At 35.3% G+C, this 21,020-nt stretch overlaps 1 protein-coding gene across 2 annotated transcripts in view; it reads left to right on the forward strand.

The window, feature by feature from the left end:
* GLRA3 (glycine receptor alpha 3) overlaps positions 1 to 18,418 on the forward strand; it is a 179,570-nt gene extending 161,152 nt beyond the window's left edge. Inside the window, exons 8-10 of one of the 2 annotated variants that reach the window (XM_081810865.1) lie at positions 1,463 to 1,606; positions 3,862 to 3,906; positions 18,140 to 18,418. In XM_081810865.1, the coding sequence (XP_081666991.1) occupies positions 1,463 to 1,606; positions 3,862 to 3,906; positions 18,140 to 18,418 (468 nt within the window). The remainder of the gene's footprint in view (positions 1 to 1,462; positions 1,607 to 3,861; positions 3,907 to 18,139) is intronic. The other variant, XM_081810870.1, reaches the window with a different exon arrangement.
* The last annotated feature ends 2,602 nt before the right edge of the window (positions 18,419 to 21,020 follow it).

Genomic DNA, 21,020 nt, shown 5'->3' on the forward strand with positions numbered 1-21,020 from the left:
TGAGTTGGCAATGCCTCATGCCAGAAAGTAAGAAAGCCCCCAAATCATGAGGGAGACTTGACAAAAGGATGCATGGCCTAACTTCTAGGGCCTGACCCAGTTTGTATAGTTAGTGTGAGCATCAAAATAGTGATGTTAATGCATTATAACCCATTAAACAAAATCATTATTATTATAAATGAATGTGGGAGACAGAAACTTTCCTTACTGTAGAATGCTAACTAATACATGTAGATGGAATTAGAAAACCCACATTTGGAAATCATAATTGTAATAATTGATTCAGACAAAAGTCATCAGTGTCTAACGGATGAAAGTTTAAAGAGTAAGAAGATACTATGTAGTTTCAAATATCTCCACACAAGGGAAATTTATATCTTTATAGTAGAGAAACCTGGTAGACAACACCTTAACCAACTGATCAACGTTCAGTGCCTTCTGGTATGGTACACTGTGAAGAACGGGGCATCGCTGTTCCTATTAAAATCCCATAATCTGAGTTTAAAATGAGGAAACATCAGATAAACCAAAAGTGGGAGACACTCAGAAAATATTTGGTCTACACTCATCAAAAATATCAAGGTCACAGAAGGCGAGAAAAAACTGACCAAAATATTCCACACTGAAGACTAAAGAGATATGACGCCAAAATGCAACACACAGTTCTAGATTAAATCCTGGAACTGGTTCGAAAACTGTTTTTCTGCTAAAAAGGCCATCGTTGGGACAGTTGCTGAAATGAGAATGAGCTTTTAGGATTAGATGGTAGTATTTTATTAATGTCAATCTGATTTTATTGGTCGTACTAGAGTTATGTAGGAGGAGATTGTCATTTTCTTTTAGAAAATACACATAAGTATTTCAGGGTAACAGGCCATCATGTCTGCAAATTATACTCAAATAGTTCAAGGGGAAAACATAAATGATAGAGATAGAGACAAATACAACATTTGGTCAAATGTTAACAACTGGGGAACTTGGGGGGGGTTTGGTTTGTTTTTTATTTTTTTATTTTTTTACTGTTCTTGCAACATGTTTGTTAATGTAAAAATTATTTCAAAATAAAAACATTTAGTGAAGCAAATATGGAACTAAAAGGTAAGTGGCATTATCTATATTTCAATGTTACTTCATACTTTTTTGAGCATTATCCTGTACTACACTGAAGGTAAAATTACACTTAACTTATTTTTTCTTCATCATGTGTTTGGTCTTGTGTTTCATTGGACAACAATTTTTAACAAAACATACACAGGTTGTAATATGTGACTGATATACAAACTTGCAAAAATTAATTATTAAAAAATAAAAAAAAATGTTTATTAAGTTAAAAAAAGTCTTGGTCTTGTTGCTTTCTTTTTCCAGCTGATATAAATGTACAATTTAGCATGAGACATTTGGTTTTGTTCTTGATGGACACAACAATATAACTCAATTTGCTCACTCTTTCTCTCTTTGCTAGGTTTCTTATGTCAAAGCTATTGACATTTGGATGGCAGTATGCCTCCTTTTTGTGTTTTCAGCACTTCTGGAATATGCAGCTGTAAATTTTGTATCAAGACAGCACAAAGAACTTCTGAGATTTCGACGAAAGAGAAAGAATAAGGTAGGCGATTAAATGCATCGGGTTCGGCAGGATACCAATTGTCACTGGAAAGTAAATTTGTTATATGTAATAGAGTGGTACAGAGAGGAAGTGGAGTCTGAGAACCAAAGGATACAACTATTCCTTTGGTTTTGTCCAATCGAAACTGAAATTGTCAAAAATAGCTTCAGGGATGAAATGGTGACATCCAGTTCTACTTTATATAGCATATCTATCGACATGAGAGTTTTATCAATCTCTTTCTAATGTACTTCCTGGAACAACACCATTTTTTGCTTCAATTAACAAAATATATCATTTCTTACTTGCAACGTGAGAGTGTTCCTGATGGTCTTACTTAACACGTCATTGGATATAGCTATTAAAGTTGTTCCTTTTATCAAAGTAATTCCTTTCCTTGTTTCCATAAAATATTACCTATTTGTTAATGCTATGATGTTCATGTAGAACTATGTGGTCTCTTGCTCATGCATACTTTCATGTTTTTAAGATATTTATTCTGAATCTTTATGGGAAACACAAGAAGGTGTTATTATTGCCTTGCTGTTAACTGTTAAATGAAATCCAGAAGAAATTGTATTGAGAACATCATTAGGAGACCACAGGAAGTTGCAGAAGTAATCTCATAATTGAATTTGGATGCACAGAATGGAGTTGTTCCCCTCTATTAAGACTTGTAATGTTGTCTTTATATGCACATAAGCTCGATCAACCCCCTTTCCTCTTCTGGAAGGGAGAGTTTCTATTGACAAGCGTGTCTATCAGTTTACTTCTCTTAATGTGAATGTGCCAACTGACATTTAAAAGCAAATGGACTCATACGCAATAGAGAAATGTCAAATTATGTAACAGGAGAAATTGTAGCCAGAATCCGGTGTATTGGAATACTTAAGTCAAAACATACTCAAATCTTAGAAATAATAGTCTGGTTCATATAGGATGCATTTTTAAGGATTTTGAAAGGATTTAAATTTTTTTTTTTGAGGCTTCCTTGTAGTTTCTGAATTATTCGCTGCAATTTACATATTCATAAAATTGTTTAAAGCCCTAAGCCCATGATCTCTCAGTACTGAGCATTAAACATATTCTAAAGTAATAATGAATTCAGTCATGTCTAATTAACTCCCCCAAATCATAATAAATACCCAATTCACAGTAGCATGGAAGGAACATCGAGGACTGTGATACTCTGAGTAATACATGGGACAAAAACAGTGCCTGAGCTTTTATTTGATCAAATTGTTATAAAAATAAAGGCACATCATTTGTATATTGAAACATTTTAATAGGGAAATTTATTTTTCTCTATCTCTTTCTCCCCCCCACAGCCCCATCTACTGGTTTCCTTATACTTTTCTCCTTCTTTTTCTCGCTCTTTATTCCCCTTTTTTCTCCCTCCCTACTGTCTACCTGCTCCTCTTTCTTTTCATGACACTTGGCACTGGCTGAAACATTATCACAGGACAAAAAATTCTGTATCACAAGGGTAAAGCTCCTGTTTTCCTTTCCCTTAAATGACTGATAAAGACAACTTCTCCTTCTAATGTCATTAATCCAAAGTAAAGTAATACTTATTTCCCCTTCTCATTTTGGTTTGCCTTTTCACTTTTATTTTCCATTTCTCTACCTTTCTCCTCCTTCCTATACAATTTAGAATGTATCGACCAGGTGCTGGGAAGTATTAGGTATGTGATGTCCAAATGGGGGTAGAGAGCTCACTTTCCACACCCACCACACATCCAACAACAGACACAGCGTCCAAAGGGTAACATGATAGACTGTAAGTGTAGATGCTCAATTTTGGTTCTCCTTTAAAAAAAAATTATCCTACCAAAGCAGCTTTTGAGTTTCACTACCGGTAAGAATATCAGGATATATAATGAAGCCCATTATTCTTTAGCTCACAGAAAGATGACAAGATTAATTTTTCTAGTGAGTGGCTCTCTAGGGAAATATAGAAATGCAAAAAGAGTAATATCTTATTATTTTCTAATGACTAGTTGAAATATTCAAGGAGCAGATATTATAATTGAGATTTAGTGCAGGAAAATATAGGGTTTTTGTTTTGCTTTGTTCTTAGTTCATTTCATCCTTTGGGGGTTGGATACCTTGCATATGTGAAAATCGATTAATTGATACATATGTATGTGAAAATGATGTATGCAATTAAAACCAATTGTGCAATTATATTTACTCATATATGACTTGATTCTCTGGTTTCTCAATCCCTCTTGGTCCACCTTACCTTCCCACAGACAGAAGCTTTTGCATTGGAGAAGTTTTACCGTTTCTCAGACACGGTAAATTCACTTTCTTAACTCTAAGTAGAGGAATGTGGTCATCAGTGAAAAAAGCAGAGAGCGTATTCTGCACCCAGGCAGTGTTTGGTGGGGAAACACAGCCCCTTGCATATTTAAAGCCAAACAATGACCATCCCCCTTCAGCTAAGGATATTCTCTTTTTCAAACTCCGTTTGTCTTCCCTCACTCAGTAAAAAGATACTTAAATATTATCCTTTATCTTATCAGCTGAGTTATTTGATTGGTCAAAATAATCTTTAAATATATATAAACAAAAATAACGCATATAATCTTATAATAGTCTCCATGAAAGAAACAGTTATTTGTTTTGACAAAATTAGTTCCAAAAATTAATAGAAAAATTATTTGTACAAAGAAGTTCTAAATGCAGCCTTTCTTGTCAGAAAATAGAGACCTAAAAATAAGGCAAAAATAAAATACTTTGTCCAACCTATGTATTTTTAGAATCCCTTAATGTTAAGAGAAGTTGAGATTCTTTATAATAAATGAACAATTTTGGTTTTTGATAGCAGCATCCTTTGAAATGTTCAATTAAAAAGAGATCACAAGGTAGTCTATACTAGAGCGTATTAGTCGTCGGACTTGGCCACCATAATATTAGCATTCAATGATTGCATTTAAACATACTCAAGCCAAGAATTGGGGCTGGGAAATCATAAACAGTCCAGTCTTTTAAACTAAATTTCTGGAATAAAGGGCATTTAAAAATACCTCCTCAGATGATTCTGCTGCACATCTTGGTTAAGAATAGATATAACCTTAGATAAACAGACCAGAAACATGTTACATTTATCTAATTGAAGGATTCTCAATTTCATAGCAGGTATCTAGAGCCAGTATTATTTTAAAGCCCTTACTAAGTTTTCTTATAATATGTAATCATTCAACTAATTTTTCTTCTAAAATTGCATATTTGTTCCCAACATAGCTAGCCACTTCTTTATTTTTTCATCCCTGGAGGAAAAAAATCACTTGATCCAATTACTTTTACTTAATTATCTTAACTGTAAATTTAAAAAAAAATTAATTGCTTTGTATTTGCATAACACAAATAGCCACTTTGGGAGAGAATATATTTAAATTTCTAGTAACTAAGTAGTTAATGCCTATAGGAGCTTTAGTATAAAAAATATATATTTAAGTATTGCCTTACAAAACAATGCACAAAGAAGTCTGATGAAAACTTAGGTTTACCTCAGCAACAATCAATCAATACTTACTTTTTAAGAAGAAACAATATGGTAATGCAAATACATTCATTAGAAATTTATGCATTCCATTTATTTTATAATATTCCAATCATTATGCAAATTTGGGGTTGATCATTTCGCCTTTTTGAAAACTATTTTTCTCAACCTAACAACCCTCTGGGCTGACTGAATTCATCATTTTTTTAAAAAAAATATATGTATTTTGCTTAGAAACAGTCTGAGCAATCTAAATCTTTAAATCAACATAATCTAACTGAGTCTAAATGTTGGCCCAAAGCCCTTTATCTTCATGAGTACGGGTTTACATAGTTTTTCCAAGCACTCTAAGTTGGCAGAATAGGTAAAGTAAATAAAATAGCCTCAGTATAAAAAGTTTGTTACAACAGGGAACCTTACATTATTCCTAGGAAAGTTTTAACTTGGTTCAGTATTGGCTTAGAATTATATGGAATCTCTTACATCTGACCTTTTCTCTATTAAGGTACAAGCGGGTGAACCTTTGGTCTATTGTGAAAGAATACAAGTTTCCTCTTGTATCCAAATTTCCCCACCCCACACTGTCATGGCCTGCTGTGTGCTGATTACCCACCGCACCATGTCATAGATGCTTATCCCCACTGCTGTATATGTATGGGTGTATGCATGATATGGAAGTATTTTGGTCAGAAGTTGCTCTTCCCACGTGTGGTATCCTTACTTCAGTCCTGCGGGGTTATAAAGACGTGCCAAAATGTTTCTGAATATGTTATTTGTTGAGAGAAATGGCTGATACGGGGTTGCATTTCACGTAGCTTCTTCCGCATCACGGTGTAATGACGCAATGGTTTGCGAAGAGAAAACATTCACACGTATTCTAGCGCCTCTATCTACCTGCCTGTTATTGTATAGTCATTATTATTTACATACTCAGATGAAATAAAGATGGACCATTAGTTCTAGATTTGAGAAACAACGGCCAAGTTTAGATCCTGCGAGGCACGATGGTTATCTTTTTAAGATTAAGGTATCATTGACTGCATTTTGACTATCTGTACAAAACTTGTCTTTTTATTGACTTACGTGTTTACATGCTGTCTTACTTTAAAAATACCTCAAGGTAACTTCTAAGAATAACAAATGATTGTTTTTTTCTGCCCTCTACAGTTTTTCAGCTCTGTGGTCTATATATACAAATATATATGTATACTACTTTGAAGGGAGGAGGCTCCACAGACAGTTGAAGGCAATGTGGCCCCCATATATATTAAATTATTTAATAAAGTTTCCATTCTAGGTCAGTTTATGCTATATTCTGGCGTATAAGATATTCTTTCAGTAGGAAAACATTTCTTACAAATTTCCTACATTTCTGGGAAAAGTACTTTCAATTAATTTCAAACTAAATTATATATGAGTGACTCTGATATACAGGGGTTTGAAATTTCATCCTCTCAAGTAAAACAAAAATTGTAAGAATTTAATGATTTCCTGCAAACAAATATTCAGAGTTTTTTTTAAACACAGCTAATTCATAGAGCTACATCCCCTCTGAAATATCAGTTTAGGAAAATAGTATTCAACAAACTAATACAATCTCTACTTAATCTAATTTCACATGCATTACAGTGAATTACATCTCAAAGTTAACTAAAATGTATATAGTGCTTTTTACACATGTTGTCTATTTTTAATGTATTATTTTATGTCACTCCATAATTCTGAGTTGGCACTGAATGAATCTAACATATTGTGCTAGGAATAGATATATGGGTATTTAAAAAATTATTTTATTGTTTTCTCATCAATCTCCTAAAATGTATGTATTCCATTTTTATGTTATTTTATTTTAAGTATTCATCTTTTCAAGCTTACTTTTTACCATTTAATAATTTCCAAACCATTTCTGAATCTAAATTCAATACGCCAAACATAAACTTGGCTAATTCATAACTAATTCACGTGTCATCAAGAATAAATGCAAAATTCTCCTGGGAACTAAATTTCAAAGAATTTTATATTGACAATTGGCCTGCAACTATAAAGTATCTTTAACCACATCCATAATTGTATTCTTTTAAGCTTTTCAAATTTCAAAATAATATAGAAATGTATATAGATGTATTAAGCTGAGTATTTTATTTTAAGCTGGCATTTATTTTGAAAAAGAATTTTTAATTTATTCACATATTTCATCTTACCTCAGAATTTTTTCTAAGTGATGGCTATTTTCCTGACAAAAATAACCCACTGCTATGTTTATTAGTAATTTTTTTTTTTTTCAAAATCCACACACTTTGAAGTCATGTAAGTGGAAATGAATAGCAATTCACTTTTCCTTCCTTTGTCACTTTCCTATTTGGCAATTAGAAGTTACAGAAAATTATTTTAACAGAAAGACCTCTGGCATAACTACTAAACATCTTGAGTGTATATAGAACACCCAAAGGCACCTACCAGGAGAGAAACATTAGGATGAAAATAATGTATTTAATGCTGTTGTATCTCACAGCAGTTCACACAATAAATCATCACTCATGCCATCTTAGAGGCTCCATGTTTTATTACCACTCACTAGTAAGCTTCATGTCTTCACCATTTCCACACCCAAAATAAGATTTTTTTTTTTTTTTTGGTCATTTTTGAGGAATAAGAAGAGGATAGGAAATTAATTCTTTTCTCACATGTAGGTTAATATATATATTTTTTGTGATGGAGATGAAGCAATTCAACTGAATGACTAAGTCTACCCTTGGATTTCTATTTTTAATATTTCTAGTTATAATATGCACGTTAGTGTGAGTCAGCCTTTGGCCTAGTTCTCTAATAAAATGAAAAAGCATATAGAATGTTTCACCATGTGGTATTGATGCTTAACTACTGAAACATTTTTCTCACTTTCAAACTTAGTGAAAACAGGTCCTCCTTACAGAAAGAATTATATACTAACTAAATGGGTTTTTACATTTTTCATTGCCTACCCTTCTAACCTGCTTAAAGCATATTAGGAGGTTTTACTTGTGAATAAATTAAGCCATTTCTTCAATTTTACCTTTTTAATCAGCCGTGTTCTTTTGCTCATTTTTAGTTCATTCTATTTAATCTTTATTATTGCCTATATTTTGAGTTGGAAAGTGCTTAATTTTATGAATATTAATTACTGGCCAACACATAGCATCAGAGGCAAAAGTTTTATATGTTTGTCTAAACCCTTTGCTTGCTTGGCCTTCAGTCTCTTAGAAACTGAAGCTGAAGATGACTGTAGAAAACAGAATTATCCCCAAGAAATATTTGAGTACTAATTGGAATAAAGAATATCAGTGCACAACTAAACATACATAAACACAGGGTGATTTTGTGACTGAGTTTTACAAAACAAAGAAATTACTTTGGGTCGTAAAATAGTTTGATGCGCCTTCTAATATAGTAATCTAATACTAATAGTGAACTATTGAAATGTTTCATCCATGCTTAAAATTATTATTTTAAGTGCAGCCTTTGAAAAAAAAAAAAAAAAAACTGCTACAGGCCAGTCACTTAACAACACAACAACAACAACAAAATCACATGACTTTTTTGCAGTCCAAGGGTCGGTCCCTGCTCTCTCCCTCATTCTCGGGCCTCCTGGACTGTTGGGCCAGATTCCAATCAGGCCCAACAGAGCTGAGATCCTGTTTCTGAAGAAGTGAGATGTCTCCACGTGCCTTATCTTATGGGCACACCCAAAATACTTGTGCTGTTTCAAAGAACATGTTCAAAACACTAATGACTCCTTGACTGCAGAGGCTAGATTTGCAAAGAATCCTAGCAGCCAGATAGCAAAACCCATTTATTATTAACAATATGACAGTGAAGCCTACAGCAGCAACTTCAGTTTTAGGCCCTTGGTTAATTTTTAGTGCAATAGTACGCAAGTGCAAGGCCATCTGCAGAGTAAGCATTGGGGCTGGCCTATTTTCTATAGTACTTGGTTGCTAGTTTGGTATTTAAAATACCTAACAGGACAATGATTCAAGTTGTTATTAGTATTTTCCTTTCAGGTTGTGTATCATGCAATTTCCATAATAACACAATTATAACCAACAAAATATTAAAAAATACAATAACAGTAATTTGAGTACTTTTTCAAGTGTTTTATATTCTTTCCCTCACCCTAAAAAAAACCTGCTAGATAGTGCTATAATCTTTCCCTGGGATAAGAAACCAAGAATCTGAGAGTTAAATAATGAAGACAATCCAGACTCCGGGCAACAGATGATGAATGCTTAATTATACATTTGCATTTTGAATGTCAATCTTGAGTCAGATTTTAAATTTGGACCATCCAGTGTTTTTGTGACATAGGAAATAATTGAAAATTACTTCCCCTAGCACATATGTTTTATAATTGCAAATACCCAAGCTATTTTCATGTTTTTAGAACCTAAATTCTCCTCAACATCTTGGTGTTATTGCCATTATCAGGGAATAAGTATTTGAACAAGACATTTTCACGAGGGAAATGTTTTTACTGAAATTAAAAGTTTCTATTTTTCCAACTCCACAATTAATCAGAAATATGATATGTTAGCGAAATCATCTTCCAGATGCTTTTGAAAACAATAATGCACTAAATCACACAGTAACACATAATTATCCGAAACCTATTGCCCAGGATATCCTTAGGCCCTGCAGATTTAAAATGGATAAAGATACAGATCATATAGATTGCCTTATGTATAGCCCTACTTAGAAACAGCCTTACTTAAAAGCAGAAATTATTAAAAAGTAAAATACAGTTAAATACTAACACAAAAGTCATCCCAGAGTATGTTTTCATAAACTGCCACTTAACATATAAATTAGAGTATTAGAGGAATCCAAAGAATGTTACCTCCCTAAAAATTCAAGCCTACTAGGATAGATACATCGTGCCTCTTGGAAACGCTTGTTTCCACAACTTGACTGTGCATTCCGATCATCTAGAGAGCTTGGTGGAAATGGAGATTACTGGGACAACCTAAAGGCTAATGAGTTCCAACCTCCACAATTGCCCATCCAGAAAACTGGATCTCAGCAAGACCTCCCAAGACAGGTGTTGGACTTGTATGAGAAACATTGCCTTCCCCTAGACTGTTATTATTGCATGCACATAGAATGATGGTAATCTTACAAGTTGTTGCCAAATTTTATGAGGGACCATCTTTACATAAAGACGATTAAGTTTAAATTGTTCCAGTGTGTCATTTTTCTATTAAAACCAACATCCGAATGTCAAGTAGCTTTGTTCATTACCGCACCATAGCCCTGATTACAGGTTTGAGGAAGCAATCATGCTTATGAGGCAGAAATAAGCTTTAATCTCATATGTCATTTACTTAACTGTACAGAAGGACAAAAGGCAGGAGAAACAGCAAAGAAAGCATCTTCCTCTAATTGGGAGGCTTCACGAGATTCCAGTGCACAAGATGTCTTGTCCCCTCACCCACAGAGAGTATGAATGTCTTCCTAGTTTAGAGAAATAGATATAGTATCATAAGTAGCAATGATCCCTTTAGCTAGAAAATGCAATCATGGACTCAGAACCATTATATCAAGTATATAATATATATCTCATATATTACATCAGAACCATTATAACACAAAAGAAGTACCTGTCAGGTGGGAAGGACAGAATTGTGTCCCAGCATTGCTCCCAACTCCTCACACTTCCACCACCAGACACTAGAAACTTATTAAAGGCATTCCTCGTTACTATCACTCATACCCACAGCATCTACACACTCATCTAGTGAACTAGCCAGCTTTTACGTCCTTGTCACCCTGTCTTTAGTAGTAAGTGTTTTAATTACTCGTTCCAACTTCTATTTAAATGCCTTTGTTATGTTGTTCTCATGGACCATTTTATACACTGGTCATGTTTAAATGTATTCCTTTGTCCAATGAGATCTGTTCCAGGAGCCCAGACTGATATAAAAACACTTTGTTCCAAGCCATTAATAGTATTTTCAGCTGTGGCTTATTAACAGTATAAACAAAGCCCAAGATGGACTCACTGTCTATTTCTGCCAAAATCCACTGAATCCCCCAGGAGCCATAATCAAAGACCTTAGTATTCCATCTGCCAGCTACGTGTTAGCACTTACACTCAGGAGATTTAGCTCAAAGGCAATTTTCAGGCAATATTTTCTTTCATTAATATTCAGGTCAAGTTCTCACTACATCAGTGGCTCTACTGGACAACAGAGGAATGTGTCACGGTTTTGTCCATAGCTGCGTGGCCTGCACACCACCGTGGCCACATCCATGGCCTGTCCAAGACATCTGCTTTGGCATTCTAGTCCCCTTCTGAGCCAGCAACTAGGCAGGGACTACTTGACCTCATTTAATTCTACCCTAGAATCTGTATAAGGAATTTCATCAACCACCCTGGGATGTTCTTAATTGTCCACTTAACCCGGCCCATTTGCCTGACCATAAGGCCGCTGGCTAGGGCCAGGAGTCTCTGAATATCCAGATATGACTCTGAGAGCAAGAACCAGTTCTTCTGATACTGCCACCCATACTGGGTCTCAAGTCAGCCCATTTTGTAGACTTACCTTGCTTTCTTCAACTACACTTTTTTTTTATTAGACTGCAGGTATGGTTTGAGTCCTGGCCTTCTACATAAAAGTTTCCATCAGTGAACCAGGTGACCTGTTTTGTCTCAGTGGGAGGAGAATCATGAGGTTCATATCACTTACTCCAGGTAGCTCAACTGGAGATTCCATCTCTGGGCCATTGTCCAGTAGGCCACCTTTTCATGGATATGATTTACTTTGCCTGAGTAATTCCCCTTAGCTTGTTCCTCAATAATATCATTTTCATTTTATTAAGTCACTTAGATTGAAATACCTTGCTGACATTTTAAATCTAAATATAGGCTGGTGCCTTTCAGTTTCCTTCAGTTTGGGGACTGTTTCTACCTGAGCACAAGAGAATGCCAGTAGTTGTCATTCAAATAGATTAAACCTACTCACAGCATGGAGAGTTTTCCAGTCTAGAATTCTAACAGCCATCTTAGGGCACCACCTTTGAGCCTTTTCCGGAAATGCCAGTCAACATGTGTGTTAGTAGCAGATACCCCTAGAGGGGATGAATGGTAAGGCCTTAGAGAGGTTCCTTGGGCTATTGCCTGCCTCAGACCCACCTGCCTGTTCGCCCCTCTTCCCCTTTCCAATTCAGTCTGTCTTCTAGTCACTTTATACAAGAGGGCCACAGAAATCAGAATACATCTGCCAAATTTCAAAAAGTGCTAGAGCTGGTTTTCTCATGGGGGGATGCAGAAGAGATAACAGTTTGTCCTTTATTGTTTATAAATTGTGTCTAATGGTTTACCCAGATTATTTCCAGAAACTGGACCGAGGGGGCGAGGCCCTGAATTTCAGCTGAATCAGTCAGTCTTCTTTCCCTAGTCACTAATTCTCAAACCCTCCCTTGACTTTCTCCTCAGAAAGGGAAACTACCATTTATCATTAACCAACTTCCTTTTGACAGTGACATGGTGATCATATGCTGTAGAATTCAGGTTTCCTTAATTGGGTCTACCCCACAGGAAGACACACAGTGTCAGACTTTTTCCTTTACATCGGCCTTAAAAAGAAAGCCGTGTTCAAGTCTGTCAAAGCATACCAGCCTTGGGGCGCCTGGCTGGCTCGGTCGGCGGAGCAGGCAACTCTTCATTGCTGGGTTGTAAGTTTGAGCCCCACGTTGGGTGTAGAGATTACTTACAAATAAAAATCTGAAAAAAAAAAAAAAAAAAAGTCATACCAGCCTCCTTTGTCCTGAAACGCTTCTGTTTTTCCCGTTTATCATGGTAGAGGCTGTTGGGCGACTTCTTTAGTGACCCCAGGTGGTCAGCAGTCAGACTGCAGGCCCCATGTGGCTTTATCATAAGCCAGATAGAGCTATTCTAGAGAAAACTAAGGAAGGACTAGCATCCCTGCTTCCACTATTTCCTTAATCAGAACTAAGAGTTTCATTTACCTTCCTGGAATCTTGTGCTGCTTAATAGTTCCCACAGCGGAAGGTTGAGGTGGTTCTTAGGGCTTCCTGTGTTAGGACATCCAACCAATTCCAACTGGAAAGCCCAAGATTAAGTTCAAGCCAGAAATGGCAAGGTCCTTCATTCACGTGTCCCATCCTTTCCAGTTATACATTTAACCCAAGGTGATAGCACCCACTGGAGAGCCCACACAGCACTGGGCAAGGAGAGCCTGGCCTTCAAAGCCGGTCTTTATTTCAACAGCCTTAATGGATGGAGTAACCTCAGCAACTTCTATCAGTGCTTTTTGTTTCCACCTCCCATCGGCATCATTGATTTAACTTCTGAGACGAAAGCAGCAGATTTAACAGGGCTCCTTCAGGGAAGCAGCTGCCGGAACTGCAACGGATTTCCTTCCTCCCAGCTGGCAAGAATGTGCCAGGAAATCTGTCATAGGACTCCTGTCAATTTTCATTCCATGTCTTAGAGGTCACCTAATGGATTTACCTCTGGCCATGCTCTTTCTTCTGAATAGCCCAGATAGTTTTTCCCATCAGTGAAACCCAGCATGGCAGCTATAAAAGCAAGCATCCCCATGACTCATACATACCCTCCTGCCTTTCCAAAAGGAGAGCCACATGGGAAACCCATGCCTGGGGGACTCCCCTAATCAGAGTGTCTACCAGAGTTGAGATCAGAGAACGTGGTTTGGCTAGGCTTATTTTTATTCATTGTATGGCCAGCACAGGTTGGCTACTTCTTTCAAAGCACTGTTCAATTTCACAGCAGTGAGAAAACTAGGGAGCTGGTTCTCAGCACAGCCTCATACCACCCCAGGCTTTCCCCGAAAGGGTCACTGATTCCATGCCTGCCAGTAAGTGCAACAAGCTAGAAGTTAGCATTCACAGTCAACATTGCTTTTCATGTTTTTTTTTCATTCCTGTGGCAATTAACCTAAAGATCCTAGAAACACTGATTCCCCAGATAGTAGCTGGTACTTCACAGTGAAGAGGATGTTATGTTAGAATTGCTTTTTCCAAAACGGTAGCTATAAGCCACAAATGGCTATGGAGCACTGGACATGTAGAGTCTGATCTGAGGTACATTACAAATATACACTGATTTCAAGGGCTTAGTAGGAAACAAAGAATGTAAGCTATCTCCTCAATTTTTACTTTGAGGAAATGTTTAAATCACATTTAGGACATACTAAGTTAAGGAAAATATAATACTAAAATTAATTTCACCTCTTTCTTTTAACTTGTTAAAATGTAGCTAATGTAAAATTTAAATTGAAAATTATACACATGGTTTTCATCTGTGGCTTGCATTAGATTTCTATTGGACAGGCCTACAGGATACTCATGAGTTTCCTGTGTTGCTTGCCTGGGGTTGCCAAGAAGTACCATCAGGATTAAATGCAGAGTCCTTCCAAGTCCCAAGTGGACTTTCATGTTCATCTTGAGCCAAGGCCATGAAGCTGCTTGCTCTACTTACTCTAATTTCTCTTTCTGCCAAGTGGTTTCAGTTTCATAGATAATCAGTGAAATAGGAGAGAAGAAATTCCTTGTATTTTGAGCCACTTTCCCCTCAGTTCCTTCACCCTGGTCTCCTTCAGTTTAATTTCATTAATCACCCATCTGCCAATTCCACAAGGGAGAATTCTGTGTCAGCCACATCCTGATAGCAAGAGTTACCCCGGTTATTTTCTGCAGAGCTTGGGCAACCTCAACCCCAGGGTGGATCAGGATCACATTCTCACCAAACTCCCTCCTAGAACTCTGGGCCATATTGAGCCTGAAACGATCTGAAAGCCCGGTCAACTTCCGTCACCACCCCTGAAATTTGAGGCGAAGATTGCCAATCAAACCCTCCGGACACAACAGGCTTTATAACCTATTATAAAGTTTACTCAGTCCTACGGGAGCATGCGAGGCAGCCAACCCATCAGACGCAGCATCTTCATCTTATCGGGAGGCAGGGAGTTGCTTGAGAGAACAGCTGTTTTTGTTCTCATCAACAGGCCATGGAGAGGCACTGCCTCGGACAAACGTCAAGGCCTGTATTATATTTCATCGACGCAGAGAAGCCACAGCCTTGATTTCTTACCAAGCCTGTATACATTCTGGTCACGTAGGCCCCACACAGCAACCCCTGTGCAGTAAATGTAGCCAACTCCACGTTCCCCACTTAGTTTAACTCTATTGTTTTCAAGGAAATGCTGTGGAAAGAATCAGCAGTCATTCCTCAGCCCAGGCCTGATGTTAACCCTCTACTTGCACTTATGTGGAAAGATACAGTTGAAAATAATGTCGCTGATCACTGAATATCTTAAATCTTAAAGAGATTTTTTGAGATGAGCAACTGGGGGTCTTTAAGGTTTCAAAATAATAAGTTCTTCAGAATAGATGGTTAGAAAGGTAGGCAGTGGGGGTAGAAGGTTAGAGATACAAACTTCCAGTTAAAAGATAAATTAAGGGGCGCCTGGGTGGCTCAGTCAGTTAAGCGTCTGCCTTCGGCTCAGGTCATGATCCTGGGGTCCTGGGATCGAGTCCCACATCGGGCTCTAAGCAAGGAGCCTGCTTCTCCCTCTGCCTGCCATTCCCCCTGCTTGTACTCTCCTTCACTCTCTCTCTGGCAAATAAATAAATAAAATCTTAAAAAAAAAATAGATAAATTAAGTACTAGGACCGTAACATACATACAACGTGACCACCAGAACTAATGCTGCTGCATGATCTACAGAAAAGTTGTTAAGGGAGTAGGTCCTAAGAGTTCTCATCACAAGAAGAGATTTTTTCCTTTTCCTGTTATTGTTATCTATAGGAGATGATGGGTATTAAGTAGACCTGTTGGGATAATCATTTCACCATATATGTAAATCAAACTATCATCTGTACACCTTATACAGTGTACATAGGTCAGTTGCTTCTTAGTAAAACCGGTGTGGCAGGGGGGAGACAAAAGTAAGTGAATCCTACTTTACAAAACACAGTAGCTAAATCCTAAAATTCTAGTATTTTTGTAATTTATCTCTTTTTTTTAAGATTTTATTTATTTATTTGAGAGAGAGAATGAAAGACAGAGAGCACGAGAGGGAAGAGGGTCAGAGGGAGAAGCAGACCCCCCGCTGAGCAGGGAGCCCGATGCGGGACTCGATCCCGGGACTCCAGGATCACGACCTGAGCCGAAGGCAGTCGCTTAACCAACTGAGCCACCCAGGCGCCCTGTAATTTATCTCTTAATGGTTCAACTAATATGTCAACCCCTCATCATAAATGTTCATTGAGAAATTACTTTTTGTCCTATTTTGAGATGGATTTTTTTTTCGACACATGGGTCAATATAGGTTAAAAGGCTGTTTTATACTTCAGCACTCAGCTGACTTGCACTCAAAATTAGACAAATTATCCAAACAAACTATATCTTTTTTCTGGAATGCAAACACCAGCATGATTTCCTAAACTATAAGGGTGTTACTTTAGCACTTACATACAAACGGTTTAATTTCTTGTATATCCACTTTTTTCCAAGACATAGAAAATTCAAGGCAAACAATAATTTAGCTTTAAAATTTCCATGGAAGTTAAAAAAATTGCCAGTATAAATGAATATCCTTATTAAAGAGTAGTGAAAAATCAATTTCTAATTTTTATAAGATTACAACAGTAGTTATGTGTAATTAGGATCATTAGCTTTTATTTCAGACTGGTTTCCTCAAAATTTAATTGCTCATACATCCTAAGGTTAAGTATTTTCCAATAATTATTTGTTTTTGTCATGTGAAATTGCCTTACTCCATAATTCCCAAAAAACTATTTTATACATTATTACATAAACTTTGGTCATCTTCTCATGTTTAGAATCCATTTTAACTTCAATTTTTCACTTTCATATTTTGTAATATACTGTTCATTGAGCCTCTACTTTCACAGACTCAAAATAATTTTTCAAGAGTTTGAGCCAATTACTTTTTGTCTCCTATATTACTATTAAAAATTACTTTCATAAAGGGAGAGCTGTAGCAACTTTATAAAATGTCATCTTTTAAACTTTCAGTTTTAGTAGCAAAAAAACTAATTAATTGGCAATCATCTGTTGTTACATTCTAAATAAGTGCATTTAATTAAATTACTCGTTAATGAATTTCATTATAAACTCCTAAATACCATATTTTCCTATCACAAGCACATTTCATTTATCATATTTCATTTTTCTTTTAAATTTTGGTTTTCTTTTCATGTATGTATATATGTGTATGGAGAATTCTTTAATTTGCAACATTCAAGAGAAAAGTAACATAAGTTAAATAATAGGTTTCGGAACATAGTGAGTTAAACAATTTTCCTTAACATGAAATAAACTTCTGCCAAATTTCATTCGTAATTTCAACTCAGTCAATGTACCTGAAAAGTAATTGCATATAAATTAGAACATGTGACTATCTTATAGTCTTCCAAATGGGTTAGCATAAAGCGGAGAAGTGACATTAAGGGAGGATAACAAAAACCAAGCAGTATTCTTGAGCTGTACTGTATTTTCCAGTGAAGTAATGTAAAAAATCATAGGAAATAAACATTAAAGTTTGCCTCTATGAAAAAGAAAAAATCCAGTCAATGATCTTGATATATCCCCCTTTGACATCGTATATTTATCCATTTAAACACATAATGTAAAACCTAGTATATGAATATATAACACATAATATCCCAATAGGTTCTTTTTCTTGCTCAATTTATTTAGATATTCTAACAATACGTAGACAATATCAGAATGTGTAGTTGTCCCAATAAAACACATTAGTTGAGAGTTTCATATTTCTTAATGGACACATTTATATGATGCAGCAGTATAAATCAATAAAACTTGAATGGGAAAAAAAGCAACTCAATCTTTATATACTTCAGTTATCTTTCCATTACAATAATGGTAACATTTATTCATGATAAAGTTTTAGTTATGATTCTGAAATACATGCTCTATTCCATGACTAAAGTGTTTTCTCATGTTTTTCTTATGACAGGATGATGAGGTAAGGGAAAGTCGATTCAGCTTCACAGCCTATGGAATGGGACCATGTCTGCAAGCAAAAGATGGTGTGACCCCAAAGGGCCCAAACCATCCTGCCCAGGTAATGCTGAAAAGTCCTGATGAAATGAGGAAGGTTTTTATCGACAGAGCCAAGAAGATTGACACCATCTCTCGAGCCTGTTTCCCATTAGCCTTTTTGATTTTTAATATTTTCTACTGGGTTATCTATAAAATTCTTAGGCATGAGGATATTCATCAGCAACAAGATTAAGCCTCTGGGGGCATGCAAGTGCAAATGATCAATTCAAAAGAAAGTTTCTTTGCCATAGGTGTGTGTATATGTGTGTGTGTGATGTACAAATGATGACCATCATATTAAAATGACATATGGGAAGGTATTGTTATGATATGCTATGCAAAGTCACAAGGCAGATTAAGGGTCTTTTAATGGATACAAAAATACATATTGTAAGGATTCTATTTCATATTAATTTAAGATTTTCTGTCCTTTCACAGTATATCATGTAAGTGGAACTATTATTGCCAATGTGTTTGTATTGTTATATGAAATCACATAATAGTACATGTGAAAACTACTTTGGAAATTCTTGGTTTTCAGTTCAATGACGTTAAATCTTACAAAAGTAAAATTTGCACAATTAACTTTATAAATGGAAAAAGTGGAAATGTTGAAGATTTTAAATATCAGTAGCTTGAGGTTTTAAAATATTTTCTTGTACTGTAGCTACAAAGCAGAAAAGTAATCAATTAATTCAGTAGATAACTCAGTAATTGAGGATTGTACATACAAATACCATGGGGTCAAGTTATGTAATACCAAGAAACATTCAAATTATAAGATTAAAACTTACGTACTACCAAAAAATTCAAATTATAAAATTAGAATAAAAAAATTTAGTATTTACATACTAAATTTAATTGTTTAGAACACAAAATTTCCCTCTTTGGAAATTTAAAACAAATAGCTTAAGAGATCATATTATATACAAAATCTACTTTTCTTAACTTTATAGCTCTATAAATGAAGATGGAAATACTGCAAACAACAGCATTGTTTTTAAATAAGTGTTATAGCTGTGTATTTTGAATTATTGCCAAATACCACAGAATGCAAGCCAGTACCCTTGTTTTGTTAGATTTTTGATAGCTGCTTAATTGTCTATACGTAATTATGTTTAATGTTTTGATATAATTGAACAAAGTTCAGTAAGATTTTTATATTTTAGTTTAGAATGAGACTTTAAAATTCAATGGGATTATAGTATTTACATTTTGATAAAAATGAATTTAATTAAAACAAAAATGGATTTATGAAAGATTTTTTTAAAAAGAACAGTTTCCCATCAAAGTTATATGGGTTCAAACTCTTAGCTCCCAATGTAAGGAGGGAAGATTTTAATTCTAAATTATATAAATAAGTCATTTCTATAAAATGAGGATTTGTTGTTTTTATATTTCTGAATTAATTATTTCAATATATATGCCATGCAGTAGATGTGAATAATTTTAAATAAAATTTTTACTTAAAATTTATCAACAACCCCATGGAATTATTTTAACTGCAATGGGGCATTAACTCATTTCATGCAGCGTAATTAAGTACAAATACATGATCGAGTTCTCGGTGAAATTGCACCAGACTCTAATTCTTTTTCAGTTTGGCAGTTTTTTGCATTATTTCTTACCAGTATTGTTTTATTTTTAAAAAGTTCTAGAATGCTTTTTAGATACGTTTAATGATTGGTCAGATTTGCTAAATGGAAACTCAGTGTGCCAAATGATAGACAGAGAAAGGTTTAAACATTAAGAAAACAATTTACTCAAATTTAAGAGGAAAAAAAAAGCCAGTCTTTTAATCAAATGGTATTATTTTCTGAACTTTAACCACTCTCAAACTAAAAGCAAGAACTGCCATTTAGTGTTAAAAGTTTCTCAATGCTATTGAACTTTGGTCTACCCAATAGTAGTTTGTAAAAACAACTTTTGAAAAAATAATGTTTATTCAGCAATTTTTGCTAGTGGAGGACCAAACTGCCCTCCTTTATAAATAAGTTAAAACACTATGCGGGGAAAAAAAAAATCATGTTTGTCATTAAATGCAAATGCCACAACTGGAGGAAAGTGTTACTCTTTATTTACAGAGTAAGTGGGCCAGGACGTTGAACACAGTCTTTTTCATGTGGTGTGTATGAATCAAAACCATGGGAGTATATTCTTGTACTAAAGATAGATTAGAGCCAGATCTGTTGCTTGTGTTCCCTGGGGATAAGCTGGGTGGTTTGAAGTTGTGATAAACTACATTGCCTCGATATGTCTCTGAAATATTGAATATATTTTTCTGTACTTTACACATCTTATTTCAAAAGTTCTCCATCATTGTTTCAATTAAGTGAATTCTGCCAGAAGCAAACAGAAATGTAATGGACTTCCTCCCCCAAAGAAATTCACAAACATTGCTTGTTGTCCTATTTGAGAATATTAAAAAATGTCTCTTTTATCCCTCAAACTTGGAACGTAAAAATATTAGCCACAAGGCAACTTGTCAGCAGGAGCATTGGTATGGTAGAAATCTCTTATCTTAAAAGTATTATACTTTGCTTGGGTATATATATTTATCATTGTCTTAACAATACTAAGAAAATACTCTGATGGTTGTGACTCATATGGGCAACGATGACAGTATTTGTATGACAGATTCCAAATTGTTTAAAGAAATGTGTCCCCCGGAATGAACTCTTACAGATTGTTTAAAACTGGAAAACTGCATAGCAATTAGCATTTCAAGGTAGTAGTTGTCTCCGTAAGTTCTGTGCCAAATCCTAATATTTCAAATCCAAGCCAACAAAAAACTA

This window comes from Leptonychotes weddellii, chromosome 2 (assembly GCF_054177405.1).
Source record: "Leptonychotes weddellii isolate Sample4059 chromosome 2, ASM5417740v2, whole genome shotgun sequence".
Lineage (NCBI taxonomy): Eukaryota > Metazoa > Chordata > Mammalia > Carnivora > Phocidae > Leptonychotes > Leptonychotes weddellii.